We start from the raw sequence: 17,952 nt of genomic DNA, 5'->3' as shown, positions 1-17,952 counted from the left end.
GGCCGGCTCGGGGAGGCCTGGCATCTCCAGTGGGTTCTTCCCTCCGCACACGTGGCTATCTATGCAGGGGTCATGTGACTAACTGCTCCTGGGGGCCTTCCTGCCACACCCCATGGCTGCAGGGAGGGGACCACTTGGCCCTTTGGACCTGCAGACCCAGCTCCCTGTGGGTGAGGCGGCCCGGGGGGCCCAGGAGCCCTGCCGTACATGTACTCCGAGACCGGGGCATTGGAGACGGTCTGGGCCGGCGGCTGCAGGCCGGGCTGGCTGTCCAGGCTGCCGCTGTAGCTGCAGAAGCTGGGCAGCCGCCCCCGCGAGGGGATGTAGGCGGCGATGCGCCGGGCCTGGGGGTTGAAGGGGTCGTCGTCATCGATGTCATTATAGTCTCTGTCCCTAGAATGACATGGGGTGCGGCCCGCCGTGAGGGGCGAGGGAGGCTCCAAGGCAGCGGGGTCCTGGCCTGCTTCCCTCTCTTTCCTCCCAGGACTCGCCCTCTGGCCACAGCTGTGTCCTTGACTTTCCTCTCAAACACGCTCCTCAGCCCTGACTCCCACGGATCCCTCAGCCCTGTTCCCAACTCCACAGCCACTGCCTCCAGGCAGCCCACCATGCTGACCACGGAAACTCCCTAAGCTGCTCCCTCTTGTCTGACCTACCATCTCGTCTCTGTCTACCTCCTCAACGAGACCTTAGGTGCCCGGGTAACAGTGCTACCATCTATGCTTCCTGGTACCCTGGGGCACCCCTCCCGGCAGTGAAAACTCCCCTCATTTAGGTCACACCACAGAGTCCTGCGGAGGAAGAGAGGGCCAGCAAGGGATGCCAGGTGGTGGTCTGATGCTGTCACCATCCTCAGACCCACTCCTGCCCCACTCCTCCTGCAGAAACCCAGGAGCCTGCAGGGGGTGAGTGCCTGCGCCCTCCGCCGCTCTTGTCCGTCCAGGGTTGTCAGCTCTCAGCTCAGTCAGAGCAGAGCCTCCCCCCAGCCCCCCGCAGGAAGCCCCCTCCAGGCAGCCCACCTGGTGGTCAAGCGCTTCCAGGCCGGCGGCCCCGCGCGGATCATGGTGGAGAAGGCCAGGGCAGCCAGGAGGGAGAAGAGGCCCAGGTACAGCAAGCCCTCGATGCCATCGTAGCAGACGCCGGCGAGGGCGTCCAGGTAGTCCTGCCGGAGAGGGACACGCAGCTGGAAGGGCGTGGGCACGGCCTGGGGGCGGAGCTTGTCCCTGGAAGCCCCCCTCCCTCGGCCTGGGCTGGCACGATGACTATCTGCTCTACATCCATCCGGATGTGAAAGCTGTTGGCCTAATCCCAGTGTGTTCCCTGCTTTAGTGTCCGATAGTTCAAATTCCTGGAGGTGAGCCTGGCCATGAGCCTGGGATGTCCACTTGCAACCCAGGGAGATGGATGGGATGACCAGGTGGCCGGGAGTGTGGACAACGGGGAGCAGCCGCCCTCACCGAGGTCAGGGTCCCCAGTATCCTAGAGGTGACCTGACCCAGTGCTGCCACCTCGCCCCCTGGTACCTTCACCGAGTCTCCCTGTCTCAGCTGCTGGAGAGAACCAAGAGCCAGGCACCTCTTCCACCTTCCGTTGTCCAGCCTCCTCCCCATCCCCCAGGCCTGCAGGACGCCCGGGCAATCTCTCTTCTAAGCCTCTCCTGGCTGCTCTGGGAGAATGTGGCCAGCGGGGGTGCCCCCACCCCCCACACGCCCCCCAGGGCCAGCCCAGCACCTTGTGCAGCCCTCGGCAATCCAACAAGGCCGTCAGCTGGTGGAGGCTGGACTCCGAGGAGTTCAATAGGAGCTGGATGCTGAGCAGATCCTCCTGAAGACAGACAGACGGACAGAGAGGCAGACACTGAGCGGTGGGGGCAGGGCTGTGGCTGAGACCACACACAGCAGCGGGTGCATAGAGGCCTTTCAAGCCAAAGGAGCCAGACTATGGGGAGGGAACCCTCTCCACAGGCCCCGGGGCTCCCCCTCCTCTGTGTGGATGCTGGGGAGACCGCCTCACCTTCGCCGTGGGGAAGAAGGGCACGGCAGCCCGCAGCAGTTCCGCCACCTGGGTCTGCATGGCGGTCAGCGAGCGCTGGAAGACGGTCAGCGCCTGCACCAGGAGAGACCGCGGCCCCACTGTGAGGTTTCATTCCCCTGCAGCGCCCCTACCCCGGCCGCATCTGTGCTCATATCCCTGCCTATGGCCCTTCCCGCCTGCAGGAACCTTCCCCTCACCCCCAGGCTCCTTGAGAGCTGCAGGGTCCTCTTGCTTCTTGCTACTCAAAGTGTGGTCCTGGGACCAGCAGCACTGGCCTGGCCTGGGAGCTTGTGAGAAATGCAGACTCTTGGACCCCACCCAGACCCACCTCACAGCATCTGCACGACAACCACACCCTGGGTCATGGGCATCATACACACTGATGTGTGACCCAGAAGATGCTGACCAAGAGCACTGTCCCCTTCAGAGGACCACAGTGAAGCTGGGGCTGGGGGTCCAGGAGGGGGCAAGCCGCCGCAGGGGACTGTGGGCAGGGTGAGGGCTGGGCGGGTGCTGTACCTGCTGGAAGGGGCTGCTGACGCTCTGATTGCAATACAGGTAGTAACGGGTCACCTCTGCAAGGCAAAGACCAGGTCAGGCAGGAAAGGGACCAGGCCCTCGTCCATCCTCGGTGGCTGAGCCACTCCCAAGCCCCACTATGGAGGCAGGTTCTAAGAAACGGCCCAGCTTGGCCGGTGTTGCTCAGTGGTTGAGCATCAATCTATGAACCAGGAGGTCACAGTTTGATTCCTCGTCAGGGCATGTGACGGGATCCTGGGCTCAGTGTCGGGTGGGGGGCGTGCAGGAGGCAGCCGATCAGTGATTCTCTCTCATCACCAATGTTTCTATCTCTCCCTCCCTCTCCCTTCCTCTCTGAAGTCAATAAAAATAAATAACAATAATAACAAAAAGAAACGACTCAGAGGTCTAGCTGGTGCTGGAAGCGTGGGGTTTGGGAGAGACTGGGGACTCCAGGGCTGAAACAGGTAAGTAGAGGCACAGGCTGGCTGCCCAGGCAGTTCTGACCATGGAGGCCCACAAGCCTGTTACCTGTGCTGAGCTGGGTCTCCGTGATGTTCAGGATGAAGGTGTCGGGAGCCGCACAGAAGTCACTGGTGCCCTAAGCCAGGGAGAGACGGGAGGGGCGGGGCGAAGTCACCACACTAGGGCCCTGGGAGGAGCCCCGTGCCCCCAGCCCAGCCACTGGACCCCTCAGCTCAGTCCTGGGTGGCCAAGAACAGCCATGAGCCAGGCTCCTTAGTTTGAGTCCTGGCTCCGCCCCTCCCTAGCTCTGTTGCCTTGCCTATAATATTCACTCATGAATTAATGCACATCAAGCCTCCGCTGCGTCTAATGCCTCTTCTGGGATGGATGTTGGTGAGCCTGGCCCGTGGGAGGCTGCGGGATGGTGTCGGGCTATTTGCACCAGGGCCTCACTTGCTCATCTGTTTCATTGTTTGTCTTGCTGTTACCAAGTCCCACACCCCCCGGGGTGTCAACCCACGAAGCCTTCCCTGGACTCTCTAAAGAACCATGTTGGTGCTGAATCCATCTTTGAGCTTTTGGGCGCAGGTCCTGCTCAGGAAGACTTGGGGGGGGCGGGGGGGCTGGGAGGAGCACGGGGCTGGGAGTCAGAGGACATGAGCTCCAGGCTCTGTCACTGATGACCCACAGCACGGCCTGGCTGCTGACCACCAAGGCTCAGGGGCACCCCCACCCTGTCACTGGAGGGGCAGGAGGAGGGGAGCCAGCCTGAGTGGGGGGTGGGGAGAGGGCGAGGGCACCATCTTTGTCTGGGTCACCCCCGAGAAGGTTGAGATCCAAAGACGGGCAGGAGGCCCTGACAGAAGCTCCCCAGGGATGTGGCCTCCTCGCCCCCGCCTCCCCCTCCGGCCAGGAGGACTCCCCTTGCCTGTCCAACAGGACACGGGCCCATGTGTGCACTGTCCACGCAGTGGTGACGGGCATGGGGTGGGGAGAGAAAGGGGGCCGAGTACAGCTGGGGCAGGTGGGGAAGCCACTCAGTGCCCAGGTGGTGGCGGAGCCTGCAGGCAGCTCCCGACTCTGAAGGAGTCAGCCTGGGACCCTCACATGACAGTAACTGTGGTAACAGTGGCAGCTGCTGTTTAGTGAGCATATTCCCCCCCCGCCCCCCCATGGAGTAACCACCCACCTCATCCCACCAACACACCATCCCCTAAGGCAGCGGTTCTCAACCTGTGGGTTGCGACCCCTTTGGTGGTTGAACGACCCTTTCACAGGGGTCGCCTAAGACCATCGGAAAACACATATATAATTACATATTGTTTTTGTGATTCATCACTATGCTTTAATTATGTTCAATTTGTAACAATGCAAATACATCCTGCATATCAGATATTTACATGACGATTCATAACAGTAGCAACATTACAGTTATGAAGTAGCAACAAAAATAATTTTATGGTTGGGGTCACCACAACATGAAGAACTGTATTAAAGGGTCACGGCATTAGGAAGGTTGAGAACCACTGCTCTAAGGCAAGGGCTATGATTCTCCCCATTTTACAGAGGAGAAGGCTGAGGCCTGGAGAACCTCAGTGACCCTCCCAGGGGCCCACTGCGGGGAAGGAGTGCCCGGATTCCTGGGGAGCTCCCCTCAAATGAGTGGTGCTGTGCAGCCAGACCTCCTTATGCCCCTTCCCTCCTTGGGGAGGTCCTTTCTGGGGGACAGAAAAGCAGGAGGGGTGGGTGACAGGGGGTCTCAGTGTCAGTTCTCTGACCCCACAGCTCTCAAAACAAAACAAAAGCCAGGCCTCAGAGCGCAGGGGCAGGGAGGCCACACAAAAGCTGCCCACAGTAGCCTGGGACGGCCTGCCTCCCCCCTCCCGGCTCCTCCTCTCCCCGCTTCCTATTAAAATGCGGCAGGATCTGCAGCCAATCAAAGGCTCATTCACAGGCCCTGGCACACAGGGGCCTGACCAAACCAGTCAGGGGGATGGCCTTTCTCTCAGCTCCCCTGCACTCCAGGCACCGGCTGGGAGATTATAAATCTCCGCTGGGTTCCCTGGACGCTGCAGCCGGGGGAGGAGGAGCCAGGAGGAGGCTGCCTCCCATAGGGCAGCTTTAGGGGGCGAGCTGGCTGCTGCTGCTGGGGGGGAGGGGGGGCGCAGGAGGCCCCAGCAACGCACAGCACATGTGCGCGTCTCTGTGCTCACACTTGTCCCGAGGAGAGGCCGTGGGCCAGGCAGTGGTGCGTGTTGCCCTGGTCAGCAGCCACTCCCCTGACCACGCACAGCCCGCCCACCCCCCGATGACGTCAGGATGCCTTTGAGCCTACGTGCGCCATCCGACCTGCCCTTCCTTGTATCTGAAGGGCCCCCCACCTTGGGACACATGCTCACGCCTGTCCGGTTCTCCCTCGGGGGGAACAAAACCGAACAGGAGCTGCCCGCCTCCTCCCGCTTCCGGACCAGCTCTGCCAAAAGCTGCCTGAGCCAAGCAGCACCAGGCCGCTCATTCCTGGGTCCTGTGAGCGCACGGCCAGCCCCCGAGGCCACTGGGCCTAAGTCTGGGTAGAGGGCTTCCAGCAGGAGCCCACTCTCTTCTCTCCAGGTAGCTGGGGCCCTGGAATCAGCTCGGGTCCCCCTGAAATCCCCTGGGAATTCCTGCCCCCTGCCACACACACAGTGCGCACCTCCGATGCACCCATTCACCTGGGGTTGCAAATATGCCCACCAGTCTTTCTCCTGCCACTTAGAGAAGAGCAAACATGGCACCTGGCACCACTGGCTGCCACAGAGCAGACAGCAGCTGGATGAACGAATGAAGGGATGAAGGAATGAACGACTCACGCACGCAGCTTAACTCCGACGCCGGGTCCATTAAAGACCGAACATCTACACAGGAAGCTCCCCCACCCGGTGGTTTTATGTTTTAGTTCCTAACATTCTGAGGCGCCACATCCATACACATGCATCGCGGTGTCAGACTGTGCGGGAGGAAAGGGGACGGAGGCAAGCTCAGTGCCAGGTCCCCGTGCCCCATGGTGTGCCGCTGAAGCCCGAGGGCTCCTCCAGCCGAGGCCAGACCCCACCCGTCCCGGTCACTTCTTCAAGCCCGGAGAGCCGTCACCTCGTCACCCACGCACGTCCGTACAAGCAGGAAGCTGGTGGCTAGGACCGGGCTGGGTGGGGGCAAAGGTCAGGCTTCAGCTGTCTTATTATCGTGGCTAAAAGCCTCATGAGCTTGGGGAAGCCTCTTCCTTTCTCTGGGCCTGGGTCCCCCTCTGAAGGGTGAGGGGGGCTGGTGCGGGAGATCTAAGGCCCTTCAGCTCTGAGATTCTGGGGTTCTAGCTTAGGGACAGAGACTGGAAGTGGACCTGCCCTGGGGGCTCTGGGCAGGACACAGAGGTACCACCCACCACCCACCTCAGCCGGTCCTGGTCAGACCACTCCCCCTACCCCCCCTCCACACTCACCACGGCTGCAGCGGCGTCGGCGGCCAAGGACGTCCAGCTGAGGATCACGGCCAGCAGCCCACAGCACAGCAGCCTGGGAAAGAGGCAGAGTGGTGGGATCCAGGCGAAGGCTGGCAGGCAGGGGACCCCATGATGGCTGTCACCCCACAACCTCAGCGCCCTTCCTCTTGGCATGAACTTGCCCTCCCTGACCCCTGAGTCTTGGTCCCTGCCCTCACATCGGCCCTGCTGACTGCCGGGACAGGAGAAGGACCCAACGCTGGGACATAGGTCGCTGTGCCGGAGGCAGCTGAGGGGGTGCTGGCTAAGGAGGGGGAGCTGGTTAGAGCCGGTGGGAGGCTAATGCCTGGGCAGGCCCAGGACGGGGGACACGAAGAGGAAAGCCCAGCCCTTGCTTGGGGTCCAGATAACGAGGTGGTGGCTGCTGCCCCGTCTTGGCTGGGCGCTAAGCAGGGGCGGAAGGTGGCTGCAGGCTGTTGCTCCCACCACCTCCCTGGAGCCTGACCGGGCCCCCCTCTCTCTGCTGGTGGCCCCGTCACCCCACCTGCTTGCCCAGATCTTTGTTTCAGGCCCGCAGGCCGGGCTACTCACAAGGCCAGGAGACACCTGGAGCGCTTGGCTAGTCCCACGCAGGCGATGAGGCAGATGGCCAAGTCCAGGATGAAGAGCAGGAGGTAGGAAAGCCACCTGGGGGGGGGAGGGGAGGGGGAGGGGCGGTCAGGGGGAGCAGGGCACAACTCCAAACCCAGGGGGCCTGACCAGCAGCCCCAGGCCCCCTGACCCTTCGTTGTACCACTGCCCAGGGCGGGGTGGGGGGGGGTGGGGGGGGGATGGGACCCAGGAGGGCCTTCTCCTAGTGCCCACAAGGGAGGTCTCTGCTCATTTTTTTTCTCGACGTCGGAGCCTAATAAATTCAGTGACCCCTCCTCTCCAGCACTGGCTTCCTGCTTCACTGATACACAGAGAGGGTGAGAGGTCTGCAGTGTGGGCAGGAAGTGGATGGAGCTGGGAGACAGTGACAATAGGGTTCTGACGGGGAGGGAGCTCGCTGGGGGCCTGGCAGCCCAGTGTGGTTCTTTCTGCCTTTGTGAATGAAGGCCCCCAAAGCGCCAGATCGAAACACGCCCTGCGTGGAGTGGGGCAGACCTGCAGCTGCCTGTGGTGCCCAGAAATAGAGGCGGGGCTCTGGGGAGATTGCAGGGCCCACCCTCCCCTGGGATGGGGCCACCGAGGAGCCAGTTTTCTCAGAATCAGAGTCAGAGTTGGAAGGACCTGGGACCATCTGGTGTTAGGATCCCCATTCACAGGTTGGGAAACTGAGGCCGGCAGCAGGGGAGCCTGGCCCAGGAATTCCCCAACTCTCCAGCCTTCCTGCAAGAGACAAGGCCATGTCCGGATAGCATGGCTCAGTGGTTGAGCATCGGCCCACGAACCAGGAGGTCATGGTTTGATTCCTGGTCAGGGCACATGCACAGGATGCAGGCTCAATCCCCAGTGTGGGGCGTGCAGGAGGCAGCGATCAATGCTTCTCTCATCATTGATGTTTCTATCCCTTTCTCCCTTCTCCCTCTCCCTTCTTCTCTCATGGAGAGAGAGAGAGAGAGAGAGAGAGAGAGAGAGAGAGAGAGAGATGGCCAGCCACCAGGCCCCTCTCAAAGCCCTGGTTTCATGTTTCAAACCAAAAGGTTTCTCGTGGCTTCCCTCCCCATCAGCAGGAAATCAAGTTAGGATTGCTTCTAGCTCACTCTCCGGGACCCAGCTCCAACCCCTCGTTCTGCAGCCACGCCTCATGCCGTACGCGGTCCCGGAAACAGCTCTGCGAGGCGGGTGCATTTCTCAGAGGAGCTGGGGGATGGCCTGGGTTTGTATTTCCAATGGAGAACGTGGCTCGTGGCTCCCCAAAAAGCTGCCAGCTGCCAGCCCTTACTCCCAGGGCCCCTCCCACACCCGGCCTCTGTGGGTTCACTCCTCTGCTCCCTCCGGTACAAGAAGCCTCTCGGAGCGGGTGGTCCCTGCAGGCCTTTCATGCCTCCAGTGCTTAGGCCTGTATAGGAGCTAAGAAATGTCTGCTGAGCTGGATGGCCGGGCTCTACACCACCCGGAAGCGGAGATGGGGAGCTGCCTGGAGGAGCCCCAGCCCTAAGGCCGGTTGGGCCAAGAACAGACAAAGTGCGCCCAGAGCCGCGGGTGAGGGAAGGGGTGAGGACAAGGGACAGGTCATCCTCAGGGCTCAGGAGCTGCAGGCGCTAACCTGGGAGGAGACCTTTGCTGCCCAGACCCGGACAAGGGGTGGGAGTTGGGGACGGGAGTTCTAGGGGTCCCTGTCAATCACCCAGATTGAAATAGCTTCTGTGCAGTTGGCACCACCCTCCTCTCCCATTTTTAATAAAATTACCTTAAATTAGATATGGGAATTCTGACTTATTTCATCCTTGTCATTATCAAAATGCCACGAGGTCCTCTGCTAGGTCCTCTCAGAGAAAGGCAGGTCACAATGACGCCTGCGCCCTACCCCTCCTGACGCCGCCTGACAAAAAGACTGCGAAGGCTCAGCAATGACTGTCTCTCACATCCCAGGACTAATCAGAGGTCACTGTTTGGGGTCACGGGTCACAGCCAGTCCTCAGAGTTGGCAATTTCCTTCCGTCACCTGGGAGAAAGGCGCTGTTGCACACCATCACCCATCTAGTGCAGGGGCTGGGCAGCTGCTGAGCGGAGGGGTGGGGGTGGGGGGTGAGGGGAGGGAGCCGCTATCTGGAGCCAAGACCTGATGTGTTGCCTCTCAGCAGGGCCCTGCCATCTCCTACCCCGGGCAGGCGAGAGCCCAGGGCAGGGAGGTCCCTGGCTTCGCTCAGCCTGGGGTGGGGCTTTCCCACAAAGGGGAAACGAAGCCAGAAAGCCAGCGTAAATTGTGCAACGTTGGGCTAAAGGCTCTGACCTTTGCAAATGGCTTGAAAAGGAGTCAACGACTTGGGGGGAGGGGGTCCAAAGAGCTGACAGGTCTTGGTCAGGGTTCATTTATCTGCTCCGCCCTCAAGCCTCCCCGTGCAGGGCCTGGGTGCAGTGACTTCATGGGTGGGTGCCGCCTTCAGCCAGGAGACACCCAGCCGGACAGACGGCTGCGGCCCTCCCTGGCTCTCCCAGAGTGACCTCACTAGACCCTTCAGCTGACCAGTGCCCAGTGTCCTCACCTGGGATGGGGTCTGAGGAATGGGGAGGCAGGGGGACATACACGGGCCCCCAAAGAATAGGTGACATAGGGATGAGTTTGCACCCGAGTACGGCAAAGGGGGGTGGTGTCCCCCAGCCCCCACCACTCCAGCTGGGGGCACCGCTGGGCTTGCTAAGACATTGCCATCATGGGGGGGCTCCGTGCAGGCAAAGAGGCCCCCATGTCCCTGGCCCCCTGCTCCACACACCATGGCAGGTGAGGAACTGTCAACCACTTGCACTTGACCCAGCAGCAGCCAGGGAGCATGCTGGTCCCGGGAGGTCCACGCTGGGTTGGCTTAGCACCGCCTGCGCGGGCCTCGGCGCCTGCCTGTCTCAGGAGGCTGGTCTAAGGCCCAGCACTCGCCCCGCGAGCTCTCATGTTCTCTCACTTCAGCTAATGCCTCATGAAGACCTTTGGGGCGCCTCCCTGCCAGGGCCCAGGACGCAGGCTTGGAAGAAGGGAGCCAGCGCGGCGCCCGCGGGCCCTCACCTGTAGTACTCCACGTAGCCGGTCTGGTCGGCCAGCTGGGTCAGCTGGGCTGTGACCTCCGTCCACACGGGCACCCCTGACAGCTGGTCGATGACGCTGTCTGCCCTCTGCTGCATGAACTTCAGGGTCTGGAGGTAATCGCTCCGGGCGGCGAAGATCTCGCTGAGCCGGGCCAGGTGCCGCTCTAGGTCCACCTCCATTTTCTGGGTGGTTCCGGACACCTGGGGAGAGGCTGGGGTGGGAATCTGGCCCTGGGGCAGGAGGAAGCCAGAGGGTGTAGCTCTGGACCCCGACTCCGGAGCAGTGCTGTGAGGAGCGGGGACTGTGCTTAAGCTCAGTGAGCGCACCTCGTACACACGCCCACCCCAGCCCTCCCGTCCCCGGCCCTGCAGGGCTCAGGAGGCTGCTGCTCAGACGGAAGACAGAGGCTCCCATTACCCGCCCAGCCCCCTGGTCCCTCTCTCCAGGGGACAGGCCCCGACCGGCCTGACCAGGACCCGGACCTGCGATCCAGCACCTTCCTCTGAAGAGAGGCCCAGGCAGGGAAACAAACGAAAAACTTTCTTCCTGTGATTCTCTTAAAACTCTCAACACGTTGGATTACGAATTCTTTCTGAGGGCGAGGAATCATCTGTTCGAGCCCAGAGTTCCTGTTGCTGCCTGACCGTTTGTCCCAACAGGATGGAAAGGCCTCCCGCAGGAGGCCCGTTGCCCAGCCAGCGGCTCCCGGCCCCGAGCTCGCGCGCGGAAGGCAGACAATGGAGCTTTGCACTAACAGACCCCATCCTGCCTCCTGACACCTGACGGAGGAAACCAGCGAGGCGCCTCCTCTGTCTGCACGTCTGTCCTGCAGGCGGTCGGACAGGCTGCAGGCCCCTGGCTGAGCCGCCAGAACCCGGAGTTGAGCGGATCCTGAAGGAAGCAATTTGCTATTTGAAGGTCGAGAGGGAGGGACAATGGTAGGGACTGTCTATGGCTTGACGATAAGGAACTCAGACATAGGGTCCCCGTGGGACCCAGGGACACAGCCCGGGAGCCCTGAGCGCATCCCTCCCTCCCTGCGGGCCTGCTGGGGGGCCGGGGTGCTGGCCGTGAGGGGAAGCAGAGCCGGGCTGTTCTGAGATCGGCACACTAACCCAACCAGCACGACGGCTGGAAGGGGGAGTCTGTGAAACGCAGCAGGAGAGGCAGATCACCCCCTGATTAGGGGGGCGGCCCTCACATCTGCACGGCTCTGTGCTCTGAGTTCCTGTTCCAGAAAGGAGAAAGGCCCTCTTTGTTTCATTTTGTTTTGCTTTTCAATGTCCGCGGCTGGTTGGTCCCCGCTAGCTCCTGGTTCTCACAGGCTGGCCGAGGATTAGGCGGTGCGGAGGGCAGAGATGCCTGCCCCTCAGGGCTCTGGTGGCTTTTAGCCTCACACGGGGCGAAAGCCACGTGGAAGCAAACACAGGAACTAAACGTCACCCCGAAAAGCTGTCCTTTTTAATTCGATAAGATCAACGTACATGCACATCGCAGGCACGTTATGAATGCAACGGGAGACACAAACCGTGAACTACGTGGTATTCTCATGTTCCTGCATTACAGACGTGACAGCAAAGGGCTGTGACAATGATCTGTGAACTTCAGCTGAGGCCACTTCTCCCCCTGCCACAGCTCTACGTTTTTAACTTCTCTATTTTCTTAAACCCCTCCTCGAAAAAGACAAAAGCCAGGACCTAGCTGCCAGCCCTCTCCTTCCTCTTGTCTTCTTGCAGGAAACAGAACAACGCAAAAACAAAGACGCAGCGCTAACCTTCTGGAGCACCCCTTCTCCATGCCACCCCAGCTCCTTAGAGGTTCCGCTCCGTACAGAGCTCCCAGCAGGGAGGCAGAGGGGGGGATATTCCAGTTGAATAGCTCCCCGCCACCGAGGGGGCCGAGGCAGCTCAGCGCCCCAGGCTGGGGCAGGGTTACAGGCCAGTTAGCAGGTGGTGGAAGCTATGGTCCCATAGGATATGGGATGGAGCTGTGGTCCCATAGGATATGGGATGGAGCTGTGGTCCCATAGGATATGGGATGGAGCTGTGGTCCCGTAGGATATAGAATGGAGCTGTGGTCCCATAGGACATGGGATGGAGCTGTGGTCCCGTAGGATATGGGATGGAGCTGTGGTCTCGTAGGATATGGGATGGAGCTGTGGTCCCGTAGGATATGGGATGGAGCTGTGGTCCCGTAGGACATGGGATGGAGCTGTGGTCCCGTAGGATATGGGATGGAGCTGTGGTCCCGTAGGATATGGGATGGAGCTGTGGTCCCACAGGATATGGGATGGAGCTGTGGTCCCACAGGATATGGGATGGAGCTGTGGTCCCACAGGATATGGGATGGAGCTGTGGTCCCAGAGCAGCAGCAGCAACAGCAGGGTGAGCAGCTGGGAACTCATTAGAATTGCAAATGCTCAGCCCCACCCAGACCTACAGAATCCGAACGGGTGGGGCCAGGGCTCCAGGCTATCCAGCTCCCCAGGGGGGAGCTTCTCTCCTTAAAGAGCTTTCTGGAAGGGCAGACCCTAGGAGTCCAAGGGGTGGAGCCTGGGCAGGTTGGGGGAGGAGCCCGTCAGATCCTGGGAGGGGAGGGTGAGGACCAGACACCGGGGTTCTAGTTCTTGCTCTGAAAGTGCTAGCTTCCAACCTGGGACAGGAGTGTGGCCGCCCTGGGCCCAGTTTCTCCTCCGGGGGCTGCCCACAGGCTGCTGCAGCCCAGGTGAGAGCGGAGGAAGCACCTGGCCCCCAGGAGCCTCAGGGGAGGTAGAGCCCAAGCCCTTACTTGAAGCTGAGCCTCTGAGGGGTGAGAGGTGGGCCTGGTCCCCTGGGTAACTGGAACCCAGGCCCCCTTCACTGGGGCACAGATGGGGGCACTCCCAAATGACCCTGGGTGACCCCCCACATCAGAGTGTTAGCTGATCCAGAACCTGCTCGGCCAGCCTGAGCCTGGAGCCTCGGCCCCTCCCGACTCCCTCCCACCAACTCCTTCCCTCGGAGGCACCAGTGTGGGGCCCTGCCTGGCCCAGGAAAGGGAGCCCGGGAGGGCCCACCTCTCCCACCTGGCTCTGGCTCCGTTCTGAGTCACTTGACCTGTTCCTCAAGTCCTCCCCTCCCCCAATTCAAGCCTCCTCTCCCCTTTAAGGTGACTACAGTAATATACATAATTACATCAGTTATGATAATGGCACTCAGTATCATAGGCACATGATCTGGAGGGCGCTCTGTAGATTACCAGGCACTTTCACGGACAACACCTCAGCTAACACCCCCTATCTGATATGTGGCCTTCACCCCTTGGATCTGGGAGCCCTCGGAGCCCTGCTGCCTCCCCTGGAGCCCTTGGGTGCCTCCCCCTCCCTCAAGGCCCAAAGCCCTGGAGCCGGGCCCCAGGAGAGCTCTGGTGTCGCAGAGGCAGGAGGGGCTGTCCTCAGGATGGAAGCAGCTCCGCTGGCTGGGCCACAGGGCCTGGGGTTCCTGTCCTCACTGTTGAGAAACGGGGTTCCTGTCCTCACTGTTGAGAAACGGTGGAGAGAGGACAAGGGGCCGACCCCCAGGGACACACAGAACGCTCCCCTTGGGGCCGTGGGGGAGTTTAGGGACGTGGGGCTGCTGTGAATGTGCCAACCTGCCCCCAGCACTCATCCTCGCTGGGCGGGTGGGCCCGGCCTGGGTCTGTTCTGCTCATCTCCCCACTGCACCACTCTCCTCCCGCGAGACCAGGACAGAATTCAAGCGGGCTCTGGGACTTTCTCCTTTCCTCCGCCCCCGGGGAGACAAGGGCCATTCCTTACAGTCACCATCAGCTCGTGAAGGTCACGGCTCCGGGCCTTCCCTGGCCGGGGACTCTCCTTGCGGGGCTGGGTTCCTCCTCCAGGCTCCTGACGCTGGTGTGTGGAGCGGGGGAGGAAGAACCCAGAGGCAGAGACCATGGACCCCCAGGCAGAGGTCAGCTCCCTGCACCGGGTCGTGCCCAGGCCTCCTCGTGCAGGTCACGCTGCATCAGCCACGAGGCTGCCCCGCTGCCCCAGCCAGTGCTTCTCCCTCACCCGGAGCTGCCCCAACCAGTGTTCAGAGCTCGCAGTCCCCGGGGACGGGGCCCAGTGGGCACAGGTGTGCACCGACAGGCCCTGCAGGGGAGCTGGGTCCTGGTGACCCTCAGCTCCCCAGAAAGTTCTCTGAGGCCGGAGCCATGGCCCCGGCCACACGGGGCGCTGATGAGCAGCCCAGCTGTCTCTTTAAGGCGAGCCCCTGGAAGGGCGGAGGGATTAAGGCCGCAGAGGAGCTTAAGGGAGGAGGGCACGGAGGTGCGGCCTGCTCAGCACCCTCTCGCGGAGCCCAGGACAATGTTCTGGGCTGCGGCTGGGGCCGCCTTTCCTGGCGAGGCTCTGACACGAATGGGCCACCTGGGAGGTCACCCTCTGCTGGCCAGAGGGGTCTGGACGGCGTGTCGTCGAGGACTGGTTTCCCTGGAGCCTGCCTCCTCGGGCACCGGGGCTGCCGTGGGGCGGCCTGAAAGATCAGCCCACGTGACCCGGCCCTGCCAGTGAAGGTGGGCACACTTGGGGGCCAGGGTCTACATTTGAGAAACCCGGACGCCCCACCCTCCCGTCGCTGGCTCTCAGGCCAAAGGCTCAGCAGAGCAGCTCCTTCGTTCCCTAAAAGTCCGACATCTCTGGCCACCCCAGCACAATCTGTCACCCTGAGGGCCCAGCTGGGCCCACGCGCCCGGGAGCCAGAGCCGGAGGACACCGTGCCAGGCTCCGGGCAGCTCACCGCCCTGCCGGGCGTGCCTTTCATGGTTGGCTGCTTTTGAAGAGTTTTCCCCTTGACACCTCCTGGACCCCACGATACTCCACATGTGAACACAGGAACACCCTGGGGCTCATTTTCCAAGTGCAGGGCCTCCCTGGCCCAGTGGGAAGGCGTCCAGCTCTCCTGAAGATGAGTGGGATCTGACCCCAGCCTGTCCCCGCGCCCCCACAGGGCCCAGCAGCCTTCCTCCTTTGGCCCTCACAGCCCTGGCACCCCTCCCGCCCGGGAAGCAGAAGTTGCCTGTTTGCTCCTGGCAGGACCAACTGCAGCCCCAAATGGAGTCCAGCACGCCCTCCCCCCCCCCCCCCCCGCCGGGGGCCGAGCGGGTGGGATCTGACTGGGCCCTTGTTCTGACCACACTGACCTCACCCGCTGTGCCCGGCCCGGCCCGGCCAGCTGCCCAGAGCCTTACCAGCGCATCGATCCCGGAGAAGGTGTGGTTGGCGTTGTCCAAGGAGTAGACCAGCTGGTACACCCCATCGTTGGTCTCACTGTTTCCATAGAAACCAACGCCCACCGCAGCACTAAGGGCAAGACCCCAAATGAAGTTAGAGGTGGCACCAGAGAACTTTTTGAATGTACTGTTTTAGAGTAGTTTAGGTTCATAGCAAAACTGAATGGAAAGTTCAGCGATTACACATATACCTCCTGCCTCCCCTCCTACCCCCCCGCCCTCCCCACCAAGATTCCCCTACTGTCAACAGTTAACAGCCCCCACCAGAGCGGGACACTGGTTATAACTGGTGGACCTACATCGACGCATCATATCACCCAAAGTCTATATGTGCATTAGGTTCACTCGGGGTGGAACATGCTATGGGTTTGGACAGGCGTATAATGACATGCGTCCTCCATTAAGTATCACACGGAGCATTTTCCTTGCCCTAGAAATCCTCTGTTCAATCTGTTCATTCCCACCCCCTAACCCCTGGCAACCCCTGATATTTTACTGTCTCCATAGTTTTGCTTTTTCCAGAATGTCATGTAGTGGGAGCCATACAGCACGGAGCCTCTTCGGATCCGCTTCCTTCACTTACTAACACGCGTTTACATTCCTCTGTGGCTTTTCATGGCTTGATGGCTCATTTCTCTTTTCTTTTTAAGTATATTTCTATTGATTTCAGAGAGGAAGTGAGAGGGAGTGAGACACATCAATGATGAGAATCATTGACCGGCTGCCTCCTGCACGCCCCACACTGGGGATCCAGCCCACAACCCATGTGCCGACTGGGAATGTGCTGGGGTCCGAACCCAGCAGGTCCAGGGGTCCCCAAAGGTGTAGACGGAGTCAGCGAAGAAGGAAGGACACAGAGGCAGCGTTCAGTTGATCAGCAGCCTAGCCAGGATCTCTAGCCAGGATCTCCAGCCAAGTTCTGGTCTGGATCTCCAGAGAGGTTCTGCTTCGGATCTCCAGGGAGGTTCTGTAGCCATGTTCCCTCGCTAGGTTCTCCAGCCAGGTTCTGTCCAGGCTCTCCAGTCAGGTTCTCCTGCCAATCTCTGCAGTCAGGTTCAGTCCAGGATCCCTTGCCATGTTCTCCCGCTAGGCTCTGTCTCTAGGCTCCGAGGCCAGTCCCTCTCCAGGATCCTCCGGCATGCTCTCTCCAGCGAAGTTCTTCTGTCTCTAGGCTCCGTGTAGGTTCTGTCTTCTTGATTCTGTTCTAAGTTCTGAGTGTTTCTGTCTTGTTACAACTGTATTTATACCAGTTGATTCAATCCTATCAATCTCTATTACAAAGGTTAGGGCGTTTCTTATCTCCATTCCAGGGAGAAAAGATTATGTAGTTTAAGCATGATTGTTCGTAGTTAAAGGGATTAATTACCCGCCTGGCACTTAGTTGAGGGGTTTTATTCTCTCCCTAACTTCAGGGGGAAATCCCTACCTGGGGATTCAACCTTTCTCGGAGAGGTGACCTTGGTTAAAACACAGCGCCAAGAAGGTGAGCAAACATATTAAGAACCGTATGCCATATATGCCAGGTCCCTTGAAACAGCAAGGATGGACCGGCTCCCGACAGGAATGGAACCGTGACTTCCTGGTTCATAGGTCGACACTCAACCACTGAGCCACGCTGGCCGGGTGGCTCATGTCCTATTGGCGCTGAGTACTATCCCATGGTCTGGATGGACCACAGCTTATCTACCCATCACCTACTGAAGGAAGTCTTGGTTGCTCCAGGTCTGATGGTTATGAACAGTGCTGGTCTCTCCAGCGAGAGAAGTGGGTTTTGACTTTAGCTGAGGCACTCTCTTCGGGGTGGGTTCAGGGCCCGCCTGGCCCTGGCCTGGTGGCCTCGCTCCACAGCACAGGGCAGGGAGACAGCAGGAAAATCCTCCTGGTCTGGCCCTGTGACTCCAGCTGTAGAAAGTCCCTCCTTATACTGAGCCCAAGCCCACCCACCTCCTTGAACCAGGCCCCCGCTGGTTCGCGGGGTCCTCTAGGTCGGCCCAGAATAAGCCTCCAATCCTGCAGACACCCCGCCAGACACCTAAGGCCGGCCCCGTGTCCTGCAGACCCTTGTCTACATCCTCACCGTCCTCGAGGCTCCACTCTAACTGGTCAGTGTTGCCCCCAAACATGGCCTGAGTGAGGTGCCCAGGCTGTCCACCCAGCTCTGAGCACGGGGCGGGGGGCAGGCAGAGGGGACGCTCGTGTCCTGAGATCCCCTTTCCGCACCGCTGACCTGGCGTTCCACAAGCACCCGGATTTCTCCACAGGATCTGCCCGGAAGCCCAGCCCCCTCCTTCCGCAGCGCTGAATGGGTGTTTGTTTTGTTTTAACCAATAGTAGAGCTTTGACTCTATCTCTGTGAAATTTCATGTGGTTGGTTTTGGTCCAGCATTCCAGGCGGAACAAATCATCTCAGATCGCGCCTCTGTCACCGACGGCATTTTTCTCACCCACACCCCTGGGGGCCGTG

At 60.6% G+C, this 17,952-nt stretch overlaps 1 protein-coding gene across 2 annotated transcripts in view; it reads right to left on the bottom strand.

Annotated features, from left to right (window-relative positions):
* The window catches only part of TTYH2 (tweety family member 2), a 285,330-nt gene that overhangs the window by 3,484 nt on the left and 263,894 nt on the right, over nucleotides 1-17,952 (bottom strand). The window contains exons 4-13 of one of the 2 annotated variants that reach the window (XM_059671076.1): nucleotides 15,447-15,558; nucleotides 10,197-10,441; nucleotides 7,085-7,180; nucleotides 6,494-6,566; nucleotides 3,085-3,154; nucleotides 2,554-2,609; nucleotides 2,014-2,106; nucleotides 1,732-1,824; nucleotides 1,020-1,162; nucleotides 208-393 (exon numbers count right to left, since the gene is read on the bottom strand). In XM_059671076.1, the coding sequence (XP_059527059.1) occupies nucleotides 208-393; nucleotides 1,020-1,162; nucleotides 1,732-1,824; nucleotides 2,014-2,106; nucleotides 2,554-2,609; nucleotides 3,085-3,154; nucleotides 6,494-6,566; nucleotides 7,085-7,180; nucleotides 10,197-10,441; nucleotides 15,447-15,558 (1,167 nt within the window). The remainder of the gene's footprint in view (nucleotides 1-207; nucleotides 394-1,019; nucleotides 1,163-1,731; nucleotides 1,825-2,013; nucleotides 2,107-2,553; nucleotides 2,610-3,084; nucleotides 3,155-6,493; nucleotides 6,567-7,084; nucleotides 7,181-10,196; nucleotides 10,442-15,446; nucleotides 15,559-17,952) is intronic. The other variant, XM_059671078.1, reaches the window with a different exon arrangement.

The sequence above is a fragment of the Myotis daubentonii genome, chromosome 16 (genome assembly GCF_963259705.1).
Source record: "Myotis daubentonii chromosome 16, mMyoDau2.1, whole genome shotgun sequence".
NCBI lineage: Eukaryota > Metazoa > Chordata > Mammalia > Chiroptera > Vespertilionidae > Myotis > Myotis daubentonii.
Note: the sequence above shows the minus strand (reverse complement) of the source record. Positions and strands in the feature narration are given on the sequence as shown.